Source organism: Sciurus carolinensis, chromosome 4, assembly GCF_902686445.1.
Source record: "Sciurus carolinensis chromosome 4, mSciCar1.2, whole genome shotgun sequence".
Lineage (NCBI taxonomy): Eukaryota > Metazoa > Chordata > Mammalia > Rodentia > Sciuridae > Sciurus > Sciurus carolinensis.
Genome location: NC_062216.1, coordinates 92,581,338 through 92,602,694, shown reverse-complemented (window position 1 = coordinate 92,602,694; position 21,357 = coordinate 92,581,338). Strand labels below are relative to the sequence as shown.

The window sequence follows — 21,357 nt, the reverse complement described above, 5'->3', positions numbered from 1 at the left end:
ATAATCTACCCTTCTTCCTGGTCTTCCATCGCTGTCATTATTTACAATGTTTGGCTGTGGCACTTCTATATTGCTTCTTATTTCCTTACCCTGTTACTTGTCCTATCTACCTTTCTCCTCGCCCTCTCATTCCTCTGCTTCATCTTTCCCCTTGCCTCCAGTGGTATCTCTCTCACACCTATATTCTCATTCAGGTGCCTTAGAACAGGGGTTTTCTGTTTTCTCCAGAATACATTCCAGACTCTTTGTCATACTATGCCTTTTTTCAAACCACATCTCTTACTTTCCTCTCCCAGGTCTTTAAGTCTTTGCTGGCAGTTGGTGCACTTACCAGTTGCTGGACACAAGGGTTGGCTTTCTGCCTCTTCCCTTAATTCATGCTGTTCCCTTTACAGGGATGCCTTATCTTCCTACCTTGCCCTGCCAGGTGAAATCTTCATAGTGAAATGTTATTTCTTCACTGAAACCCTCTCTGATCAGTCCCAGGTAATTCCCTGCAACAGAATGAAATGATTTCTTTGGTTTATGGCATTTGCCAATAACCTCTATTGTGGCACTTATATTTTTGGGTGGCTCCGTGCAACCCGGTTTGTGATAGGACTCTGCACAGCACCCTTGAAAATCAAGAGATTGGTGAACTGTCATGTTGCCACAGAGTCGTGCCAAGAATTTGGGCTCTGAAGTCAGATGGACCCAAGTCTCTTTCCAGTCTCATCTCTAGAATGATATCATCAGAGGCAAGATGTGTTATCTTTTTGGACTTCTGTTTTCTCATTAGCAAAATTAGTTCAAATATGGAACCTGTCTCATTGGCTTGTGGTGAGGATGAGTTGAGAGAATCCTAGAAAGTCCTTGCTTGACCTGGACACCTGGTGAGCACTTAGTAGCCATTAACTGGCAGAAACTCCCTTTTTCTCAGGGTCCTGTCCCACAGTAATCATGCTATGTTGTAGGAAACAGCATTTCCTTGTAACCTACAACCCTTGTTTTTCTAGGAAGACATGAGCTACATATGCTAAGCTATATATCCTGATGATAAACATTTGGCTTGATTTTGAATCTGAGGATGGTCTACAACTGTAGTCTTTAAAAATCTCCCAACAGAATTTCACCATGATAAAATACTATAGTAGAATTTTTGTCCAAATTATAGCAAAAACAGCAAATGGATAGACTACCATGATATTACATTAAAATATTTTTCCTTAGCTTTTAATCAGAAACTACCTGTTTCTACTAAACTCCAGGTTGAAAAAATAGTACATTATCATTAACGGACACTGAAAAGTAGCCTATTACACTAACATTACAATATTGTGTATTGTTGTTGCTACTATGCAGTTAATATAATACAGTACATAGAAAATAATATGCATAATAAAATGTAATATACTACATTTCTTCTTCTTTTTCTACACAACATAGATGAGTTTGAGACTAGTTTGAGACTATTAGTGTTTCATTGTTTTTCAGAGTATTGTGTCCTACTAAAAGAATGCTACCTAATGTTTGAGAAGTTGAGATACACTGCCTGTAAAACAAAAAGGATGTTTCACAATACAAAATTTATAAGCTGAAGTATAAATTAACGCTTTTGAAAGCATATATCTGGTTTATTTTATATTCTTAAATAATAGCATGATTTTTTTCTGTAGCATCTGATGTTCATATGTAGCTTGAAGAGAAATCACTTCTTTTTAAGGCTTACTATTTTGCTTTAAGGTTGATTAATCATACAAAGAAACTAATGGAGAAAGAAGAAAAACTGTGCATTAAAATTCTTCAGACATTACGAGAAATGCTAGAGAAGAAAGACAGCTTTGTGGAAGAGGTATTTTTTTATCACTTAATATTTATAAATGAAGTAAGAGTTTCATAGTATAATAATCTGTGGATTACAATAGGCTATTATATGGTCACTTGCATTATATATTAATGGTGTAGGTACTAATATGAGTTAGATAATTTGATTTTATGTGGTATTCATCTCATGTCTTGTTTAGAGTTGAGAAATAACTAAAATTAGAGAGGCCTAAATGTTCTGTTTATTTGGTTTAGTGTATTCTGCCTTCATTACGTGTGTTTTGTTCTTTTAGTTTCAGTAGGCCAAATGAGCTTTTTAAACAATGAGTTATGGCATTATTTAGATTTTGCATAAAGTTCTGATGTTTATTGAGAATGTCTATGCATTTTGGCACCTGTTGATTTTTTAAAATTATAATTATACATATTATTTTTGATAATTTTATGACAAATATTATAAAATAGTGCTTTTTAGTAAATGAAGTAGTTTACTTAACTTTATTAAGTACTGCACAGATGATTCTCAGAGAAATAGCACCTTATAGATAATAATTATCCATCTATTATTAAAAATGACAGTTCAGGTGCTCATTAAGAGGTAGCTAGCAGCATGTTTAATACCCAAGGTGACAAAATATAAGCCTAGAGAAGTTTTTAAAGCTGATTTCTCAATACATTTATTTAGATATCGAACTATTGTACTATGCTTCTTAATAACTTTTTGGTCTGTTTCTTTAAATACTAATCATCTGTATTTTAAAACTTCAAGGATTGTTTTTATGAATTCATGTACATGCTAATTCTGAAAAGATTATAGTGTTTTTAAAAAGTGTGTTTCTGTAGAAAAGAAATGCAGTGAAATCTTGGTTACTGAAAGGAGGAGTGTTGCTTCAAAATATTCCATTTGAATCTGATGTTTGCATCAGTAATTAAAATGCCTTCTGTTTCACAATAACAACTTCATCATTTAAACTATATCTAGGAAACAAATTATCAAAATAAAACTAGTCAATGCAATTTAGCAAATGTTTCTCTCATACAAGACTCAAGAAAATTCTGACAAATTTGAGTATATGTTTATATAAGTAGAGTTCCTTGGGGTTTTTGTTGTCTTTCTTTGATTCCTTGAGATATTGCTATAGATTATTTAATCTTCATGGAAGTGCTAGATCCTAGAGTAAAACAATTAGGCCAAATGTAAGTGTTGGGAGCTTTACAGTAATAGTGTCTTATGTATAAGAAGAGAGACATGGCACGACTTCCAATTACATATATATTCATTCAGAATGAATCTCACCATCATGTACATCTACAAGAAATTAATTTAAAAAATAACTATGGGTAAATGGCAGAAAGATCAATAGAGGGAAGAGAGTGGGGTTGGGGAGAGGGAGGAGGAAGGAGAGATACTGAGGCCTGAATTAGAACAAGATATAGTCCATGCTTTTATAATTATGTCAAAATGAATTCTACTGTCATGTAGAACTAATAAGAACCAATAAAAAAAAAAGAACATTATTGAGTTACTTTACAGGAAAATAGGAAAGAAATCAAGTAAAACTTTAGTATGACTAGTTAAGAGTGCCTTAGTGTGTCTTCTAAACCACTCCAAAAAACTTGTCTCTTTTTTTCCTTTCCATTCTCACTGCTATCACTAGTTCAGGCTTTCCTTATCTTTTGGGGAAACGTCAGTGGCTCAGGTCCCTGAGACCTTGTTGAGGGAAGATGGGTTTGCTGTGTTCGCAGCTCCAGGGGGCACTTTTTAGATCATCTGATGTGAATGGCACCCCAGACACAGTGCTCTGGGATAAGTTAAAATGAGGAGGGCTGATTGAGGGGTCATTTTTTCAATCATAAACATATACATTGTGAGCAGCTATTAAATGTCAGATATGATGCCTGGGCATTGGGAATACAGAGATGAATTATGCAGCTTGCCAAGGGCCACCAAGGGTTACAAGTCACATATTAGTGGACTCCTATAATAGTCTAGGCAAGAGATCATGAGATCCTTTCAGAAACTTCAGGAGTTCTGTAGTGCTTTGATGTCCTAGGTCCTTCATTTATCATCTCTGCCCATGGCCTGCCTCCCTCTTCCCCCTATCCATCAATTCTCTAGAGGTCTGTGTTGCTTAGTGTATCTGTAATGTACCTGACTGTTTGTGCCCTGGACTTTGCTACATCTGGAATCATAGATTGCTAAAAACTAAATGAGCTTGAGGGCTCCCTTTGTGATTTTTGTGGAGAAGCTAATGGGTAGCATATACCAATTATTACAGCAGGCAACAAATACTGTCTCAATAGAATTACCAAAATACTTCATGCCTCTCTTTTATGAAGTTTTAGGCTATATCTGGATATTTAGTCCAAGCTCTTTGTTTGATACATGACATCACTGAGACCCAGAGAACTTATGTGATTTGTCTGAGGTTACACAGTGAAGGCCAGAAGCAATGCTTAAATTGGAACTCCTTCCTCTCTGTCTGATCTTATTTCTTATAATCACAGTCAACTTTAAAAAAATTTGTATTTTGATATTAAAAAAGATTCATTCACTTTGTTCAAGACACAAATTTATGGATCCAGATATTTAGACATAGACAGAATATAAGATAGAATATTGCATTCAGAATAGGTCAAGTTTCTCAATTGTTTGAGATCTCTCAATACTTAAGAATGCGGGAAAGGCAGTTATTTAACTAATAGAAAAAATCTGGGAAAGGACTTAATAAGTATCCTATTTCTTATTTCTTAATTTCCATGTCTACTAAGGATATAATAAGAAAAAAATGCAGATGAATGAATTCTAACTCTTAGACACCTTCTTGTTTCTAAGTTTGGAAGAAAAAGCATTTCTACTAGTGGAAGCAGAAGACATCCCTGCAATCCTCCCTGCTGGAAGTTATAAAGAAAAGAATATTAAATCTAGAACAGTTCAAATATCTGCACTGCAAAAGAGAGAGGCCTAGAGGATCTCTAGGTGTTGACAGTTGGCCTTTCTTAAATGACTGGTGCCCAATGGCCTGTGCCAGTGGCAGGGAGTGTCCTGAATATGTCTTGGTGAAAGAGCACTGGGTAGGACTCAGAAACTGGTCAAAGATATGACTACACAACACATGGTGCGCTCTAAGAAAAACCTGATTTGCAGTAGTGGGATAATAGGTGGCTATTTTTTCAACTTACTTGTTGACTTAAGACCACACAATTTCATTGTCTTACAGAGTTGGAGTCAAAGGTTAAAATACAGATGTCAGCAGAGGTGTGTTCCCTCTGGAGATTCTAGAGGAGAGTTCATTTCCTAGACTTTTCCAGCCTCTAGAGGCCTCCTGCATCCCTTGGCTCATGGGCCCTTCCTCCATCTTCAAAGCCAGCAGTGTAGCAGCTTCCAGTTTTCCTCCCTCTTGTTCTCTCCTCTGCCCCTCCACCAAATGTCACATCTTCTATTCTGGCACCATTGTCCCCCCCTTTATAAGACCTATGACTACACTGGAACCACATAAACAATCCAGTAAAATCTCCCCTTGTCAAGATCTTTAACTTAATCACACATAGAAGATCCCTTTGCCATGTAAAGTAACATATTTGCAGGCTCTGGGATGAGGCAGGGGATCCTGAGGATATGGGCATCTTTGGGGAGGGCCGTGATTCAGCCCACCACAGTGATCCTCCTACTGACAGTGAGAACTAACATCTAGAATGTAGATTCAGTGCTTACCTGTGGCTGATGAACATTACTATGTAGGGCAGTTTAAATGAATATAACAGAAAGTGTTTTGAATTGATACCCCTTTGATGCTTTCAAAATATTTAAAAATATTTTGCTACAGTTCATCAATTCTAGGCAGTACATAGAACAGGCAGTGTGACCTCCACATGGCAAATATATAGAGACGCAGAGAGGTAAGCCGTGTTAATCACATAAGTTCCCAAATTCCCCGGTCCTCTAACACCTCATCAACTGAATTTCTACTGTTTGTGTATTGAAGCATTCCCAAAAGGTTTCTCAGAATTAAATCAGAACAGAAAACTCAAATCAGTATTTTTTATGTTAGCTCTCCTATTACATTTAAAACTTTACCTATTTAAATGTAAAATGTCCATTGAAAATAAAATCTTTATTTTCTGGGTTCCTCTGGAGATACGGAGAGAAACAAACTCATTTTCTTTACCTTATAGATACACTCCAACATGCTTCTGACACCAAGTATGCATGGGGTTTTACCTACCCAGCAAGCAAGCAGTGCTGTAGTATTAATTAAACTAATTAAATTCTGATACCACCTACCTGGGGATAAGGTCAAATTCCAGAGGTGGAGGGCTCAGTTCCCAAGTTACTACTCCTTCAGATGCCACCTGCAAACCCCAAGTTGTTTTACATGCTTCTGACCAACCAGATATAAAATAGGGTTTCCATTACTTTCTCTTAGGTTAAATGAATTTGTTAGAGCCCCTCACAGAAGTGGGGAAGTGTTTGCATTTATTGGTTTATTGTAAAGGCTATTACAAGGGATACAGATGAACAGCCAGATGGAAGATGCACAGGACCAGGCAGGGGAGATGGGGTGCAGACCTCCCGTACCCTTTCTGAGCATTCCACCCTGCAGGAACCTCCACGTGTTCAGCTCTCTGGAAGCTCTCTGAACCTCTGAATCCCGTCATTTTGAGGTTCATTTCCTAGGCATGCATGATTATATCACTCGCCTTTGGTGACCCATATAATCTTGAGTCCCTGGTCTTCCCTAGAGGCTGGATGTAAGGATGAAAGCCCTAACTTTCTAATCCTGCCTTGTTCTTTCCAGTGACCAGCCCCATTCTGAATCCTTTCAGCATGCAAAAGAGCACTTTTCACTTTGGAGATCCCAAGGATTTTAGGAGTTGTATGCCAGGGCCAACCAGATATATAAAATTCAGATATACAGTTCCTGACAAAGAAGTAGGGTGTGTGTGTGTGTGTATGTGTGTGCGTTCACACATGTGCATGTATAACTGGTAAAAATTAAAAATTAGGGCAGCAATGCATGATGCTTCATGGTTGCTCTTTAAGGCAATTTCCAACAACCCTGGGATTCTAAGTTTTCTGGTTTGGTAATCTTTTGTGTGATATTTTAGGAACTAGATGAAGGATATATAATAATACTACATTTTATGTGGTATTCAGTCAATTGCTTTTTGAAAGTTTACAATTTATAATACTTCTGAATTCTATTCCTAAATTAATTATGCTTAGGGATATTCTTTCTTTTTTCATGTTTTTTAGTTTTTGTCTGAAAAGCTGAAAGATGTGGGTGGACAACATCTTAAAGATTCTTGAAAGGATAATAAGTAAAGGAGCATTTAATTTCTTGTTACATGTGTCTACACATGAAATCATCTAGGGATCATGTAGTGACTTGTTATAATACTAATTTTTATTGATGGATAAAAAGTGAAAGTCATGTATAGGAAGTCCTTAAAGGAAAAAATAACTAAGTTTTAGGGAACCTCCCTCAAAGTATTTTGTGTGTGCGTGTGTGTGTAGATGCTTGTAATAGAAAAACAAAATTTTACAAAGGATATAAGTCTGACAACTTTGAAAGTGTAATGGATCTTTGGGGTTGTTCATATTTTAAAAGCTTTTTAATTTTTAAATTTTAATCGATACATTTAAGTTGCATGTATTGATAGGGTACAAAAGATTTTTTAAAAAGATAATGACAGCAGACATATTTATTTGTACTTTAAAAGACAACATGTTGGAAATTTGGGGGAGGGAAAAAGTATGTATATTACAAAAAGCTTTAGGGGAGTATGATTTCTAATGTTCTATGTCTTAAAAGCCATTTTATTCCCTATTCCTTTTATTTCCACAACCTCTTTACCATAAGAAAGAAGTAGATGGTGGTGTATTTGTGCTGTTGAACCAAGCAGCTTAATTAGAACACTGTTCCTTTGTTTTATATATTTAAAGAAACTGTGGGCCTCCACCTGGGCAGAGACTCGCCTTAGATGGTACTAGGGAGAGACTTGTGTGGACTGGGTGGAGCGAGGCTGATGGCAGCAGCGGGGAGTAATGGCTGCTTATAGGATAAGTTTTATTTTAAGGATTTTTTTGGGTGGATCTGCGTCCTTCCTCTTCCACTGTTTACTCTCCATTTTCATTATGATTTGTAGAGCATTACAAATTAGTTCTCTGATAAAAAGGGAGAAATATGTATAAATCAAAAAGTAAAGATGCCTGAAAGCTCTAATACTAAATATATAAAATTTATGACTTCTGTACTTTAGAATTGGAAAGATAATGAGTACTGAAAATATTCCATGATAGCCTTTGAACTGGTAAGTGAAAGTCATTCTGTTTACATTGCAATGAGAGAAATTGACCTACTTAGCATGCCAATCATGACCCTGTGATTATCTTCCTATGTATGTTACATGAATATACACGTACTCAACAGGTCAATAAGGGTGTTTAGAAAAGTTCAACATTCTTAAAATATTCGGATTTAAAATAGCATAGATCCTTGGAATATTATTGCACAAAGACTCAGAAATCACTTCTATTAATAGCTATGGTTCTGGTTTTTTTTTTTTAATAGATTAAAGAAAATTTTGAAGAACCTGGAGATAGCTATGGTGTAGTTTTGAGCAATGGTTTTAAAAGATAATAACACATTAATTAAGAGTTCATCATACATCAGATACTATTTTCAATTCTTTATATGTTATCTTATTTAATCCTCATCCATAGGTCATAGGTAGTATTATTATCTCCCTTTTACTGAGGAGGAAACTGAGGTATAGAGAGATTAAGTTCACACATCTGGTAGCATTTCAGCTCCTACGTTTACACTTAGCATATTAGATCCAAAGAAGTTTTAGGATTTATAATTCCAACTCTTCTATTTTCTTGGATTATATCTAAATAATTGAAAAGCTCTTTATTTTCATTTCTGATAGTTTTTCCCAAGTGTGTACTGGAACACATATTCAGTAAGCTGCTAAGGAAAAGCTTGACATTTTTAGTTCAAGTTGACTGAGAACAATGTGATGCAGTAGCTGTGGGAATTTTTGAAGATTTACTTTTACAGACCTACAGATCTCCCAGCCTCTCCCTGTGCTCATGGTCGGAGTTTTTAGCAACCAGAATATTACATCTAAAAGTTCTAAACAATACCTGGTAAGATGACTCTTGTAGACAGCCCCTTGTGGAAACTTGGCATTCAACAAACAGCATAACATCTAATTGAGAGCTGTGATCTTTACAAATGCCCAGGTGGGGTAAGTGATATTTACACCTTGCACAATGATAGCAGACAGTGGCTTCTTGATTTGAAAGTTGCTATCTGGAGTGATATGGGATAAAGATCTTTGAGAAATGATGTCTTGAGTTGTTTTTAAGATCTCTTCCATTTTTTAAACTAAATTTACTGTCACCTGAGTTAAGAATAATTTATTCTTTTCCTCAGCAAGGAAAAAGAATCATTGTAACTAATCTTTTATTTCTGGTTTTGAGGAGCAACAAAAAGAATGTCAGAATTATATCAAGCAACTTAACTCTTATCCATCAAATATGCATACCTGTCAGTCCCAGCAATAATCACATCATTGCAAATTTATAAATTGTATCCAGCTCCTCTTGTAAAAATCTGTGCAGGATCATTCACCTTTTGTGCTTGTTTCTGGTTTCTCTTTCTGGAAGGTAAATAAACAAATTTGGATAGAAAGGCTATATAGAATGCATTATAGTTGAAGAATTTGATAGTAACTTTCTTGCCAAGGGAAATAAATTTCAATTTTAGTATCAGCTGCATTTTGTGGTATAAAAGTAGGAAAGTTTAGCAGATTTTTGTAGTAGTCATTGAAACCATGCAAAATGTTTCAAAACTCTTAATTATGCTTTGCCTTTACTTTCCCATTTCAAAATATGACACAATAACATCGATTGTCAATGGCTTTTGAGACATGCTATGATTCTAGAGATCTATGCCCAAAAATTTAGAATGAAAATATTTTCTGTACAGAAGGTGATCTACATTCATCACCTCTAGTAAGTAATGAAAGACACTTGGTAACTAATGATCGTAGGTGAAGAATGTTATAGTGATTTAAAATGAAAAGATAAACAGATAATAAAGAACAAAAAGACCCATTAAAATTAATATATTATTAAATTGTCATGTTAACCATTTCTATCTAAATCTAAATCTAACTTAAACCTTTTTCAGGAAACATTTCTCAATTATTCTATTTTACAATCACTTAAGTAATCATACAGTCCTATGTGTGTTATTTGTGTAGACCTTTAGAACATGCCTGATGAAGGTTTTCCTTTGTGTGTGTCCTGGTATTTTAAGTAAACTAAAAACCCTTCAAGGATAAGTCTGCAGTTTAAGTAGGCAAAGAAATGCCCCCAAAGACTTTGAATGTTGGTATTCTATGAGGTGCAGTTTTACATTTCTCTCTGGTTTCAGTTCACACTTCACAACATGTTGTGCTGTTTGAAGCAGAGACTGTTGATCTCATTCACTGAAATATTTCCAGTGTTTAACACCATACCCTGTGCACAGCTATTGCTCAGCAAACATTTGTAGACTGAGACTGACTTTCACAGTAGCTATAAATGTTCGTGTGCAAATGCAGTCCATTGGTCTTCAGTAGTCCTAGTAAAGAAGCAGATTCTGCAAGCATCACTTCAAATTTCACTTTGCATAACTTTGTAACCCAGGAAAAGCAGGTTTCTTGATACTTTTGACCCTCCTGTAAAATTGGGCCAGTAGCAGAGAGCCACAGTAGAGAGGGCTGATGATGGAGACCCTCTTACAGAAAGTACCATGCCTAATAGGCTGTTGTTTTTGCTTGCTGTGTGCCTGGAAAGACAAAGGGAAAGATGTGAGGAATCCCCAGACACTGCATAGGAATGGTGGGAGTTCAGCCAGGACGGCTGGAGCAAAGGAAAGATAGTGTGATCTGAAGACCAGCAACTAGGCTTCTGTTCCAGAAAGGGCTTCCTTCCCTGAGAAGGGACTTGGTAAGATCATGCAAGGAGACTTAGCCACAAAAGAAGCAGAACTACCAAGTAGGCTTTGAACCTATACAATCAGGGGAAAGACTCATAAAATCAGGAGAACATGGGAGTAGTGGGAACTCTGGAGAGCCACCAAGGTTCAGCCAACAGAACAGGGACACTCTTAGAGTAGCTAGCCCCAGAACCCACTAATTTTTGATCTCACACAGCATCAGAATCTTCTGCCACAGGACAAAATTGGTGCTTGGAACTGCTCTGTGCTTTTATCATTGTGAGGATGAGGAGAATTATAAGGGATACAGAGCAGATAGGGCCTGATACATTTCACTTTTCTTATCAGATTCATTAATTTCTAGACCACTGTTAGAGCAGGTCCTCACATAAGAGATAAGCAACCTAGTATGAGTCCCTAAATCCACATTATTATGGTTTTTGTATTGTTATTGATCTGTTGTCAATTGTGCATAACTAGATAAATTCTTTGCAAGGTAACAAGGTGACCATGTCTCTTGGGTCTTCACAGTAACTCTGTGACACTGAGGTTACACAGTCCTAGTAAGAATCACATACTTGGTAACTGGCAGAGCATAAATGTGAAACGAGTTTTTCTTGTTCTACTGTCTATAATTCTTCTCCATGTGGTGGGGAATTAAATAATATTGCTGAAAACATAAATGATAATTTGAATATAATTTCAGTTTTTCAAGTTACTCCTTTAAACTTACTCGTTTTGTTGCCTCTAGAAACCTGAAATTTCAAGCAACTCTGAAAAAAAACAAAGACAAAAACAAAACATAAAGGGGATATTCTTATCCCCTTTTCAGGTACCTGTGCTATAAATAATAGTAGCTGCTAAAACTTTTATGGTGTTTACTGTGTAATTTTGTAATTCATGTAAACTTCATAACAATACACTGAGGAACTACAGCAGAGAAAGGTTAAGAAACTTCCCCAAGTTTACAAAGCAAGGAAGTGGATAAAGCCAGGATGAAACCCCAGGCTCTCTGGCTGTCCATGTTCCTTATCACTAAATGATATTGTCTTTCATTCTGTCTTTCATTAACTTATAAAGCAGTTGAAATGTCATGCATGGCTGCCAGAGGAAAACTGTTTTCCTGTTACAATAACACAAACTACCTTAAGACATATTTCTTCTTGTGTTTAATGATTTTGAACATCTATTTATTTATTTCTTCATAGCGGGCTCATTTCCTACATATTCCATCTAGTACTTGAAAATCTCAAACATTTTTGGGTAAATATTATTTGCTTAAAACAAAAGAACTTACAACAATTTGAGTGACTGCAGGTTGCTCAGTGAAATTTTTGGGTTTATCTTTTCTCAGTTGTTTCTAGTTTTTGGCTGAGTCATGGTAAAAAATAATTTAAATGAGAAAAAGTGAACAATTAAAATCATATTTAATGCTTATAATTTAGAAGAGAGAGATGAATGATGTTGGAGATATTAACTCAGGTAATATGTACTTGTATAATTCTCATCCTGGGTATTGAGTTGATTTGATTTACTTTCACAATGCCAGAGTAGAAAAATCAGGGAAGTGTATGCAGAAGGTAAGTGGTAACCAAGCAATAACCTCCCACTTGGGTGTATCTTCGGAAAGGATGTCTTTTTAGGGGTTTTTGCGATCTACCACTGGGGTGCATGCAGCCATTTATTCATTAAACTAGTAGGTTATACCATATGTAGGATTGACTGAGAGTCCCTCCTACCCTTTGTAGTTAGACAAGACCCCTGCTACTATGCTGATTGCCTACCCTCTTGAAAGACTGTCATATCAATTCCACCACACTTAACTGTTAGTGCCCAAAATGTAAATACCAAACCCTTACTCTCATGCCCATGGCATGCCATGTTTTCTTGTCACTTCTCTCTTCCTCGTGTTCCCAAGCCATCCTTCTCCCTCTCTGGAATTCACACTCAGCAAACTCTTCTATGTCATTATCCCCTCTGGGTTTACATGAATCCTCGTTCTCTTCTAAGGTCAGCTTCTTTCTCAGCAGATTTGTCGGGAGTGTCTTTTCTCACTTACCCTCCATGTGAGGAGTTTTGTATCCTTGAAGCCTCCTGTAGTTATTTCAAGGCAGATTCCCCTACCTTCTTTTGAAATTCTTAGCTTCTTTCAGCTGAAGACCCTCTGACTCTGTCACCCTGGCACCTTCCAACATCCTATCACTCCCCTCATCCATCCAAGACTTTGGGACCTAGCATATGTTCAGTCTTGGCTCTCAGACCTGCCAACATCCAAGGCAGTCCATGTGGGTTGAGTGGCCAGTACTCTGGCCTCTGGGGCCTTGACCTCTGCATCTGCACTGGCCTGCCTACCTCCATGGTCCACCGCTCACTTCTTGGAAGTTTTCATCACCAAGAATGGCTTCTCCACAATTGCTGATTCAGGCATCCCAGTGTGCTGACCTTTACTCTTTTCCATTCCATTTGCTTCTGTAGCCACAACTACTATGACTGTCCTTTGACCTAATCACAACCACTGACCCTGCTAATTTCCCAATTCTCCAAGCTTGCTCTCTTCCTCTGCTTATCAACTTTAGATTTCCTTAGTCACAAACTCAACCATTGAGCAGGACAGTGTACCAATGAACAGCTTGGAAGAGGGATGAAGTTGTTTCTCCTAAGAAAATTGGAATATTGTTGCCAAAGGATGGGGAAAGGGATTCTAGGCAGGTCCAAACAACCAAAGACCATACCAATGTCTTCTACAGAATCATGACAGATTGAGCTTTTTAGATTAAGTTACTTGCCTAATTTTCTATTCATGTCCCACTTAAATGTATATGCCACCTCTTTGCAAATGAAGCCAGAAATCTTGGCTCGAAGTTCCCTTACAAAAAAGCTTCTTCTTCACTGTACACACAGGCACTCTGTGTTCTCAAGAAACTAAAATGACTGAGGATATCTTTTCTTAAGGCTGAGAAAACATATGGTCGAAAGTATGCTACTTCTCAGAGTCTGTAGCCTTTCGACAAGACATCTGCTACAACATTTTTTGTTCTTGGATCATAGACTGTTGTTTGCCAATTGTTTTCATAAATATTAATCTTTGAGATCTTGACTGACACACAAGTTGTTCTTTTTGAATTCTTTCTTCTTTTCTTCTTTATGTGCTCCATCTTTAAATAATTGTGTTACAGTACAACAGAGTTTTCCTATGAAAAATTCCTGTTTTAAAAATGGGAGCTACATAATGCCTAATTTAAAAAACTTGGAAACCTTTTTTCCTTGCATTTGAATTCCCCCCTTTTTAAATTTAACTAAACTTGTTTCCACTGAAGTAATGCTTCTGCATTAATTTTGTGAAAGAAAGTCTTTCGCTTCAGCCCTTAAAAATACCCCAGGAAGACCCTTAAGCCCAACTTACAAAAGTACTTGACTGATTTGCCTCCAAGGTAGAAAACCATTCCTTCTCAGTTGGTAGCTATAGACTTTAAAACTGGTTCACCATTTTGAACTGCACTGCAGATAGCCACAATGTTTTGTCCTGGCATTTGATACATATTAATTTCGTATCCTATGTTTATATGAGAAGATATTTGAAAAATCTGTAATAGAAAATGCAGTCAGTAATCTTCCACCAAAGGGTGTTATTTAATAACTCAATAAAGTTTTATTGGACTTCTGTGGCTTCTACTATAGTCTGACTAGCACATGAAGCCTTCAATGTGCTCCATGTAGATTTGGGGGACTTGTTTTTATTACATGTGGCAATTCATGGTTTATTTTACTGTTACCTATTGAGATGAGTGATTTAAAATATTTTAAATGGTTTAAATTATTGCTCAATTAACGAAGCAATTTTTAACTTCAAGAATGAAAAGTATTTCACACAGATTCTTGATCTTGAGGCCCCTCATCAAATCATCAGCTCCTGTGAAGCCCATTGATGCAGGGCAGCAAGTGAACAAGCCTGCAGGAAGACTGTTGGACCGCATTGCTGTTGCCTGTTTTCCTCTGTAGTAAACTACCTGTTCAATGTTTGATTTATTTTTTTTCTGACTTTTAAATCACATTGTAAGATCTTGAGAAAAACGTTCCTTTCTCCAGTTTTTATAAAAGATTTTTTTAAAAAAATTTTCCTTCCTCTCTTTCTTTCTGGAGTCAGAATACTGTATTATTAAAGGAGAGTCAATAAATTAGAAAATAGAGTAACTCATTGATTTTGATGAAATTGTCATTTCTTCAGTTCTATCTAGAATGACTTAAAATTTATATTTAGAATAGAAGAGACTTTTGTGCCTCCCAGTCTTTAAGGCTATGTCAGGGTTAGGAATTTATCTTGCAGTTGAGATCAAGCAGTTTCTCTGAGGTCTCTTGTCAAGTGTCATGTTCTGGAAGTAGAATGAGATTCACATGTTTGCATACTGTCTTGCTGATTCTTGCCAGGGATACTTCTTGGAACATTCCTACTGAATATTTCTGTAGTTCCTTTATTTTAGGGAGTAAAGAGAACATTATAAAACTGGAAAGTATTCCATGATTGGGACAGAAGTGGAGCAGTAGATGAAGGACTCACCCCAGGAAGGTCACTGACGAAGCAGCTAGTGATTCTACATCATTAGGAGGATGGGTGTGTTGAGCAGTGTCCCTGGGTCAGGGATTAGGCACCAGGGAGAGGATTATTTGGATAAAAGCCTGTTTTTTGTGTATGTGGTTTTGGTCAGATAATCAACACTCTTACAAAAGCAATGAAACAATACCATTTGTATTAATTTGCATGGATTGCCATACAAAATTCTACAGACAGGTGACTTAGACAACAGAAATTTGCTTTCTCATGGTTCTAGAAGTCTTTTTGAGGGCCAGGAGGGAAGATCTGTTTCAGGCCTGTCTCCTTGGTTTGTAGAAGACCAACTTCTCCTTTGTCTTTATATAGTCTTCACTCTGTGTGTGCCTATATCCAAATTTCCTCTTCTTTTAGGGACAACATGAAATTGCTTGAGGTCCCACCCTAATGACCTCATTTTAATTTAATTATCTTTTTAAAGAGCCTGTCTCCAAGTATGACTATATTCTGAATTACTGGGGGTTAGAACATCTACATCAAATTTTTTCCACATTTTTGACTGGCACATAATAGTTTGCATGTAATAGTAGGATTTGTTGTTACATATGTGTACTTGCACACGGTATTACCATACAATTTGGCCAATATCATTTCCCAGTACTTCTCCCTTTCCTCTCCTCCTCCTCCCCCTGGTCCTTTTCCTCTGCTTTACCAATATCCCTTTGATTTTTCATGAGATCCCCACCCTCTCCTTTCTTTTCCTTTTTTCTCACTAGCTTCCATTTATAAGAAAAAAAACAAAACAAAACATATGACTCCTGACCTTCTGAGTTTTACTTATTTTGCTTAACATATCCCCAAGTTCCATCCATTTTCCTGCAGATGCCATAATTTTATTTTTCTTTATGGCATGAATAAAACTCCCTTGTGTATTTATACCACATTTTCTTTATTCATTCATCTATTGATGGACACCTAGGCTGGTTCCATGGTTTGGCTAATGTGAATTGTGCTGCTATAAATGTGAGTATGTATATATGGTATAGTATGCTGACTGTAATTCTTTAGGATAAATACCCAGGAGAGGTACATATGAATTTTTGAGTGGGCCCAATTCAGTCCTAATACCAGCTCAGTCTTTAATCTACTCATAGATGAAACATGTGCAAATATTTTCTGAGTTTGCTTTTGTGCTCATTTTGTTGAGGGAAGCCAAACTGTATTGAGCAGATTGTTGGCATTTCCAAGTTATTTCTAAACATTATTATTTAAATTGTTCCAAACCAACACAAGGAACATAAAAAGGGATTTTACTTTCCTCTTGTTTTACATCTTAATGTTCAAAGAAAACAATTGTTTGGCATAACATCTCTAATAACATGGAGAATTACATATATAGATGTTTGAGCATAAAGCTGAAACTTTAAATAGAGTTGAGTGGTTCTGAAAAAGCCAAGTGGGAGAATTTGAAAATTGGATAGAATCATGTTTGTCATAGTTTTTAGTCTTGGATCATCTCTAAAAAGGATAGCATTTTTTGACAATTTCAGCATTTTCGTGAAGAATTGTAAATTTCACGTGATCTTCAGAGTTTCCTATTAGCTACAGATTAAATTAAACTTCTAGAATATCATTTCATCATTCTGGCCCTCTTATAGCAAAGCATATGCTTAAAATCCTTCTTTGAAGACTGGGGATAGAGCTCAGTTGTAGAGCACTTGCCTAGCATGCATGAGGCCTTGGTTCCATCCCCAACACCACATGCATGCACACAAAGGAAGAATGGGAAAGAAAGAAGGAAAAAAAGAAAGAAAAACATGCTTTTGGGGGAAGGATTTAACATTGTTTATAAGTTCTCATAAACCATACATGCACAGTTTTAATATTTATTTTGGTAAGTGATCAGATGTTAAAATGCTGGTAGTTATTCCTAATACCCACATAAAATGAATTTTTAAAACAGCACCAATAAGGACACTAATTTTAGCCCATGATACAGTCAAACCTCCATAACTTATTCCTTGTGTCTGTATGTGAGAGAGAACAACCAAACAATAAATTCTCATTATTTTAAGCAAGGAGCTGACTCACATCACAGTATTACTTTAACAAATATCCTGGTTTATGGGATATTTTCTGATATTTTAAGGCTGCATTGTTGTATTATCTGAGGTTTAAAGATTTTCTGCCTCTAGTATATTTTAAACCAATAAGAGGAGAATAAGCAATATCAAAAAAAAATTACACATACAGAATAATTCCTCCTACCCTGAAACAAGTGACTCTTTTTATAGTTAAATTAAGATTGTTGGTCATTTGTGTTTTGATGCTGGGATAGTCTTTCCTGTAGGGTTTTGAGGGATGGGGTACTTCACTAAGCACACAGGAAAAGGGAGTTTCCTGGCATCCTTCAGATATGCACTCACAGGTGTGTGTAAATGCAGTGAACATGAAGCACAGCATGGCAGCAGAAAGGCACAGGCATATGTGAGGAAATATCTCCTATTACAAAGCAAGGCTGAGGTAGGTCACTCTGGAGTGAGAGGCAGTCTGACCTGCACAGGAGTAGCATCTCCAGGGCATGACCATAAATCCTGCACAAAGCTAAGAAGAAGCCAGGTATGTGGCACATGCCTGTAATCCCAGCAGCTTAGGAGACTGGGGCAGGAGATTCATGAGTTCAAAGCCAGCCTCAGCAACGTAGTGAGGCCCTAAGCAACTCAGTGAGACCCTGTTTTTAAACAAAATATAAAAAAGGACTGGGGATGTGGCTCAGTGGTTTAGTGCTCCTTTTTTCAATCCCTGGTACCAAACATAACAAACAAAGCTAAGAGGAGTGAAAAAACCCAGGAGCACTTTTAAAAGCCAAATTTTATACCTGTCTACTGCTGAAGTGTTTTCAATTTAGTGTTGCTCTAGTTTAGTTAGTACCCATGTCCAGGGTATGTGGTAAATGAATGGCTTGGAATGGATTTCAGACTCTAATGTGAAAATCTGTTGTCTGATAACATTGTTCACTGCTATTGTTTTCAGTGCATTTATTGAGATGGATTATGTTTCTAATGCTATAGGGTTGTGCTTGTTTGTACTTCGTGTTGCCTCAGATATTTCAGTGGGCAGACTATGATGAGTGCATTAGGAAAATCCAACAAATATAATGGTGATCCAGAAGAATCAGACTCAGAAATGAGCTTGTGTGATTCTCAGATATCTGTCTTTTATCTTACTCTGTAGAGTATTTAAGATAAAAATAATTTACCGTAACTGATTTAATTGAGAAATACCCTTAATGTTCAGTGGCTCTCCAAACCTAAAAATGTTGATAGTTCAACATTAAAGTGGGTCTAAATTGAATCATAAAAGACTTAACTCTTGAAAGATTTATTTTTGGCTTTTATGTATCATAAGTTATTTGGCTGAGTATAATTTTTTATGATTTAATATTTATAAATTAGCATATATAGAGAGAACCAAAAGTAAGTAAATGACATAGCTTTGGAAAGAAGCCTTTCCTTTTTCTCTGAGCTTATTGCTGCAACATATCTGAAAAAGCTGTATAAATGTGGGTTTTTTACCCAGAACTATGTCCATATCATTCAGAACCCAACTCTTAGGTGTTGATACTGACCACCATGAACCCTGAGCCAGGCACAGCTCCTGAAGTTGGAAGAAGGAAGGAGAGGTTTGAGTGTAAAAATTATGACTGTGTCAATTCCAGGTCTTTGTAGCCTCTTTTGGGACAAAGACAAAATGATCTTCCTCCCGCATTTACTTCTGACCCATCAAGAAAGAAAACATCTCCAGGATGAATGTAAAAAAATGATCTTCAATGAAAAATATCACCAGAAGATTATTACTATTGGCAACACAAATAATGATGTTTTCCAAATATTGTAATTACTGGACACACGAATGGCCCAATAATTTCAAGTATTCTGTGGCCTCTGAGGCTGTCTTAGAGGACTTCACATATACCAAATTCCAGAATTAGGGGTTAAGAAGTTAGTTGGTCTTCTGACCCCATATGTATGAGAAAATATGTAATACCATATGTATTACTAACTACATAAATTTAGTCAATCTGACTCTACAGACCTAAGATGATCTTTAAAATAACTTTGGTGGCTGAGGATCTAGCTTAGTGGTAGAGCACTAGTCTATCCTGTGTGAGGCACTGGGTTTAATATCCAGCACTGGGGGCAGGATGAGGGGGAAGGCAGCTTTGGACATTTGTAGGGATCATTGGTTAGGGACTTTGGAGTTTTGCTATGCCACTTATTAGCTGTGGGTCCTAGTCTCCTTGGTTCTCACCTATGTCATCTGTCAAGTTAAATTAAAAGCCAAACTTGAGCTGAGTGATCTTTTGAAGTCTCTTGTAACATACTTCTCTGATTCATTTCTCCTTTTTGGGTTTATATTGTTAATGTGACATAAAGCATATAAATTTCTTTTTAGAAATAGTAGAGGGTATATTTAGGCTGCCCAACCAGACTTCAATGCAAAAAAATATTAATGCTTATTATGTGCTAGGAACTGTACTAGCTCTCAAAGATATGGTAGAGAAATAAAACAATGGAATGAAAGGATAAAGGCCACTCTGGTGTGGAGCTTACATTCCGATGGCAGTGTGGTTTGTAGGATCTTGTTTTTTAATCCTGAATTAATCTGCTGCCTCTGTCAGAGTGATAGCAGGGAAAGAAGAATGAAGAGTGATGAGATTCATGTTCTGTGTGGGGTGTTAAGACAACGCCTCTCTGATGGGGTGATATTGACAGAGACCTGAGGAAAGTTTCCTAATTCAGGATCCTACACTAGGAACAGTTCCTGAAGTTGGACGTGGAAAGCGGAAGTCACTGTGTGGAGACTGAGGAAACACAGCATACAGATATCCTGGGTAGAGGACAGAGCATGTGCAAAAGACCTCAGTTAGGAGCTCCTGTTCCATATTTGAGAAATAGCAAGGAAACCAGCATGACTGTAGAAGAATTAGTGACGGACAGTATTAGCCACAAGATCAGAGAGGTGGGCCAAGGTCTAGAGAAGGCAGCGCCTTTGCAGTATGTGGAAAGGACTTTGAGCCCACCCCCCACTCCCCAAGTTAGAAAGGAAGTCATCAAAAGCTTCATGTAAGGAAGTAAGTCAAATCTGATCTATGATTTACAAGGTCCACTGTGTCAGCTGTAGAGAGTACACCTAGAAGAACAAGAGTGACAGCAGGGAGAATTTTTAAGAGGTTGTTGCACTGCTCTAGGTGAGAAATGAAGGTGATTTGGACCAGGGTGATAGCAGTAGAGATGAGAAGTCACAAGATTTTGAATAGATCGTGAAGTTGCAGTGGACAGATTTTACTGATGGGATATACGAGAAGGAGGAGTCAAAAATGACTACAGATTATAACTTGAGTAATGGGAAGATTGGAGGTGCCATTTATTGTGAAGTGAAATATGACAGGAGGAATTTTATCCACTTTTGTGTCCCAGTGCTCAGCAGAGCAAATAGGTACAGCACAGAACTGACCTAGTTAGGCATGAAATTATTCCTACTCCTACCAGGTTTCTGCAAACAGAGAAAGCTAGGGTGATGAAGTTTAGCCAAGAAATAACACCCCTTGGCATGATATGTTCAGCATCCAAACGACTGCAGTGTCAAAAGGGAAAATGCAGTTTTAATTTGGAGGGAGATTGAATCTCATGAGTGAACAATAGAAAGACCTTAAAGCTTTATATGATTCATAGAGTGATTTTGAGCAGGTTTTCGGTGGCCTCTGAAGAAATGTTTTTTCAGCCCAACTTTTGCCTTCAGGTTTTGAAGTGGATGAGCATTGTTATAATAATTGACTAAGGAAGAGGATATCCTAACACGAAAGGATGGACTCTTATTTTCCTGGGATAGATGCAGTATTAAAATGTGCAAGTGTGTTGAATCTTATATTTAGTCTATGGCCCCAAACAAGAATTTACCACCGTTATGGTTCTATTTCAAACTCTTCCGTAGTGCTGGGACTTGAGGGAG

The 21,357-nt window shown here is 36.9% G+C and overlaps 1 protein-coding gene across 3 annotated transcripts in view; it reads left to right on the top strand.

Moving 5' to 3' along the window:
- Itpr2 (inositol 1,4,5-trisphosphate receptor type 2) overlaps window positions 1-21,357 on the top strand; it is a 462,398-nt gene that overhangs the window by 258,954 nt on the left and 182,087 nt on the right. For all 3 annotated transcript variants that reach the window (XM_047550877.1, XM_047550878.1, XM_047550879.1), the window contains one exon: window positions 1,723-1,831. In XM_047550877.1, coding sequence (XP_047406833.1) covers window positions 1,723-1,831 — 109 coding nt within the window. The remainder of the gene's footprint in view (window positions 1-1,722; window positions 1,832-21,357) is intronic.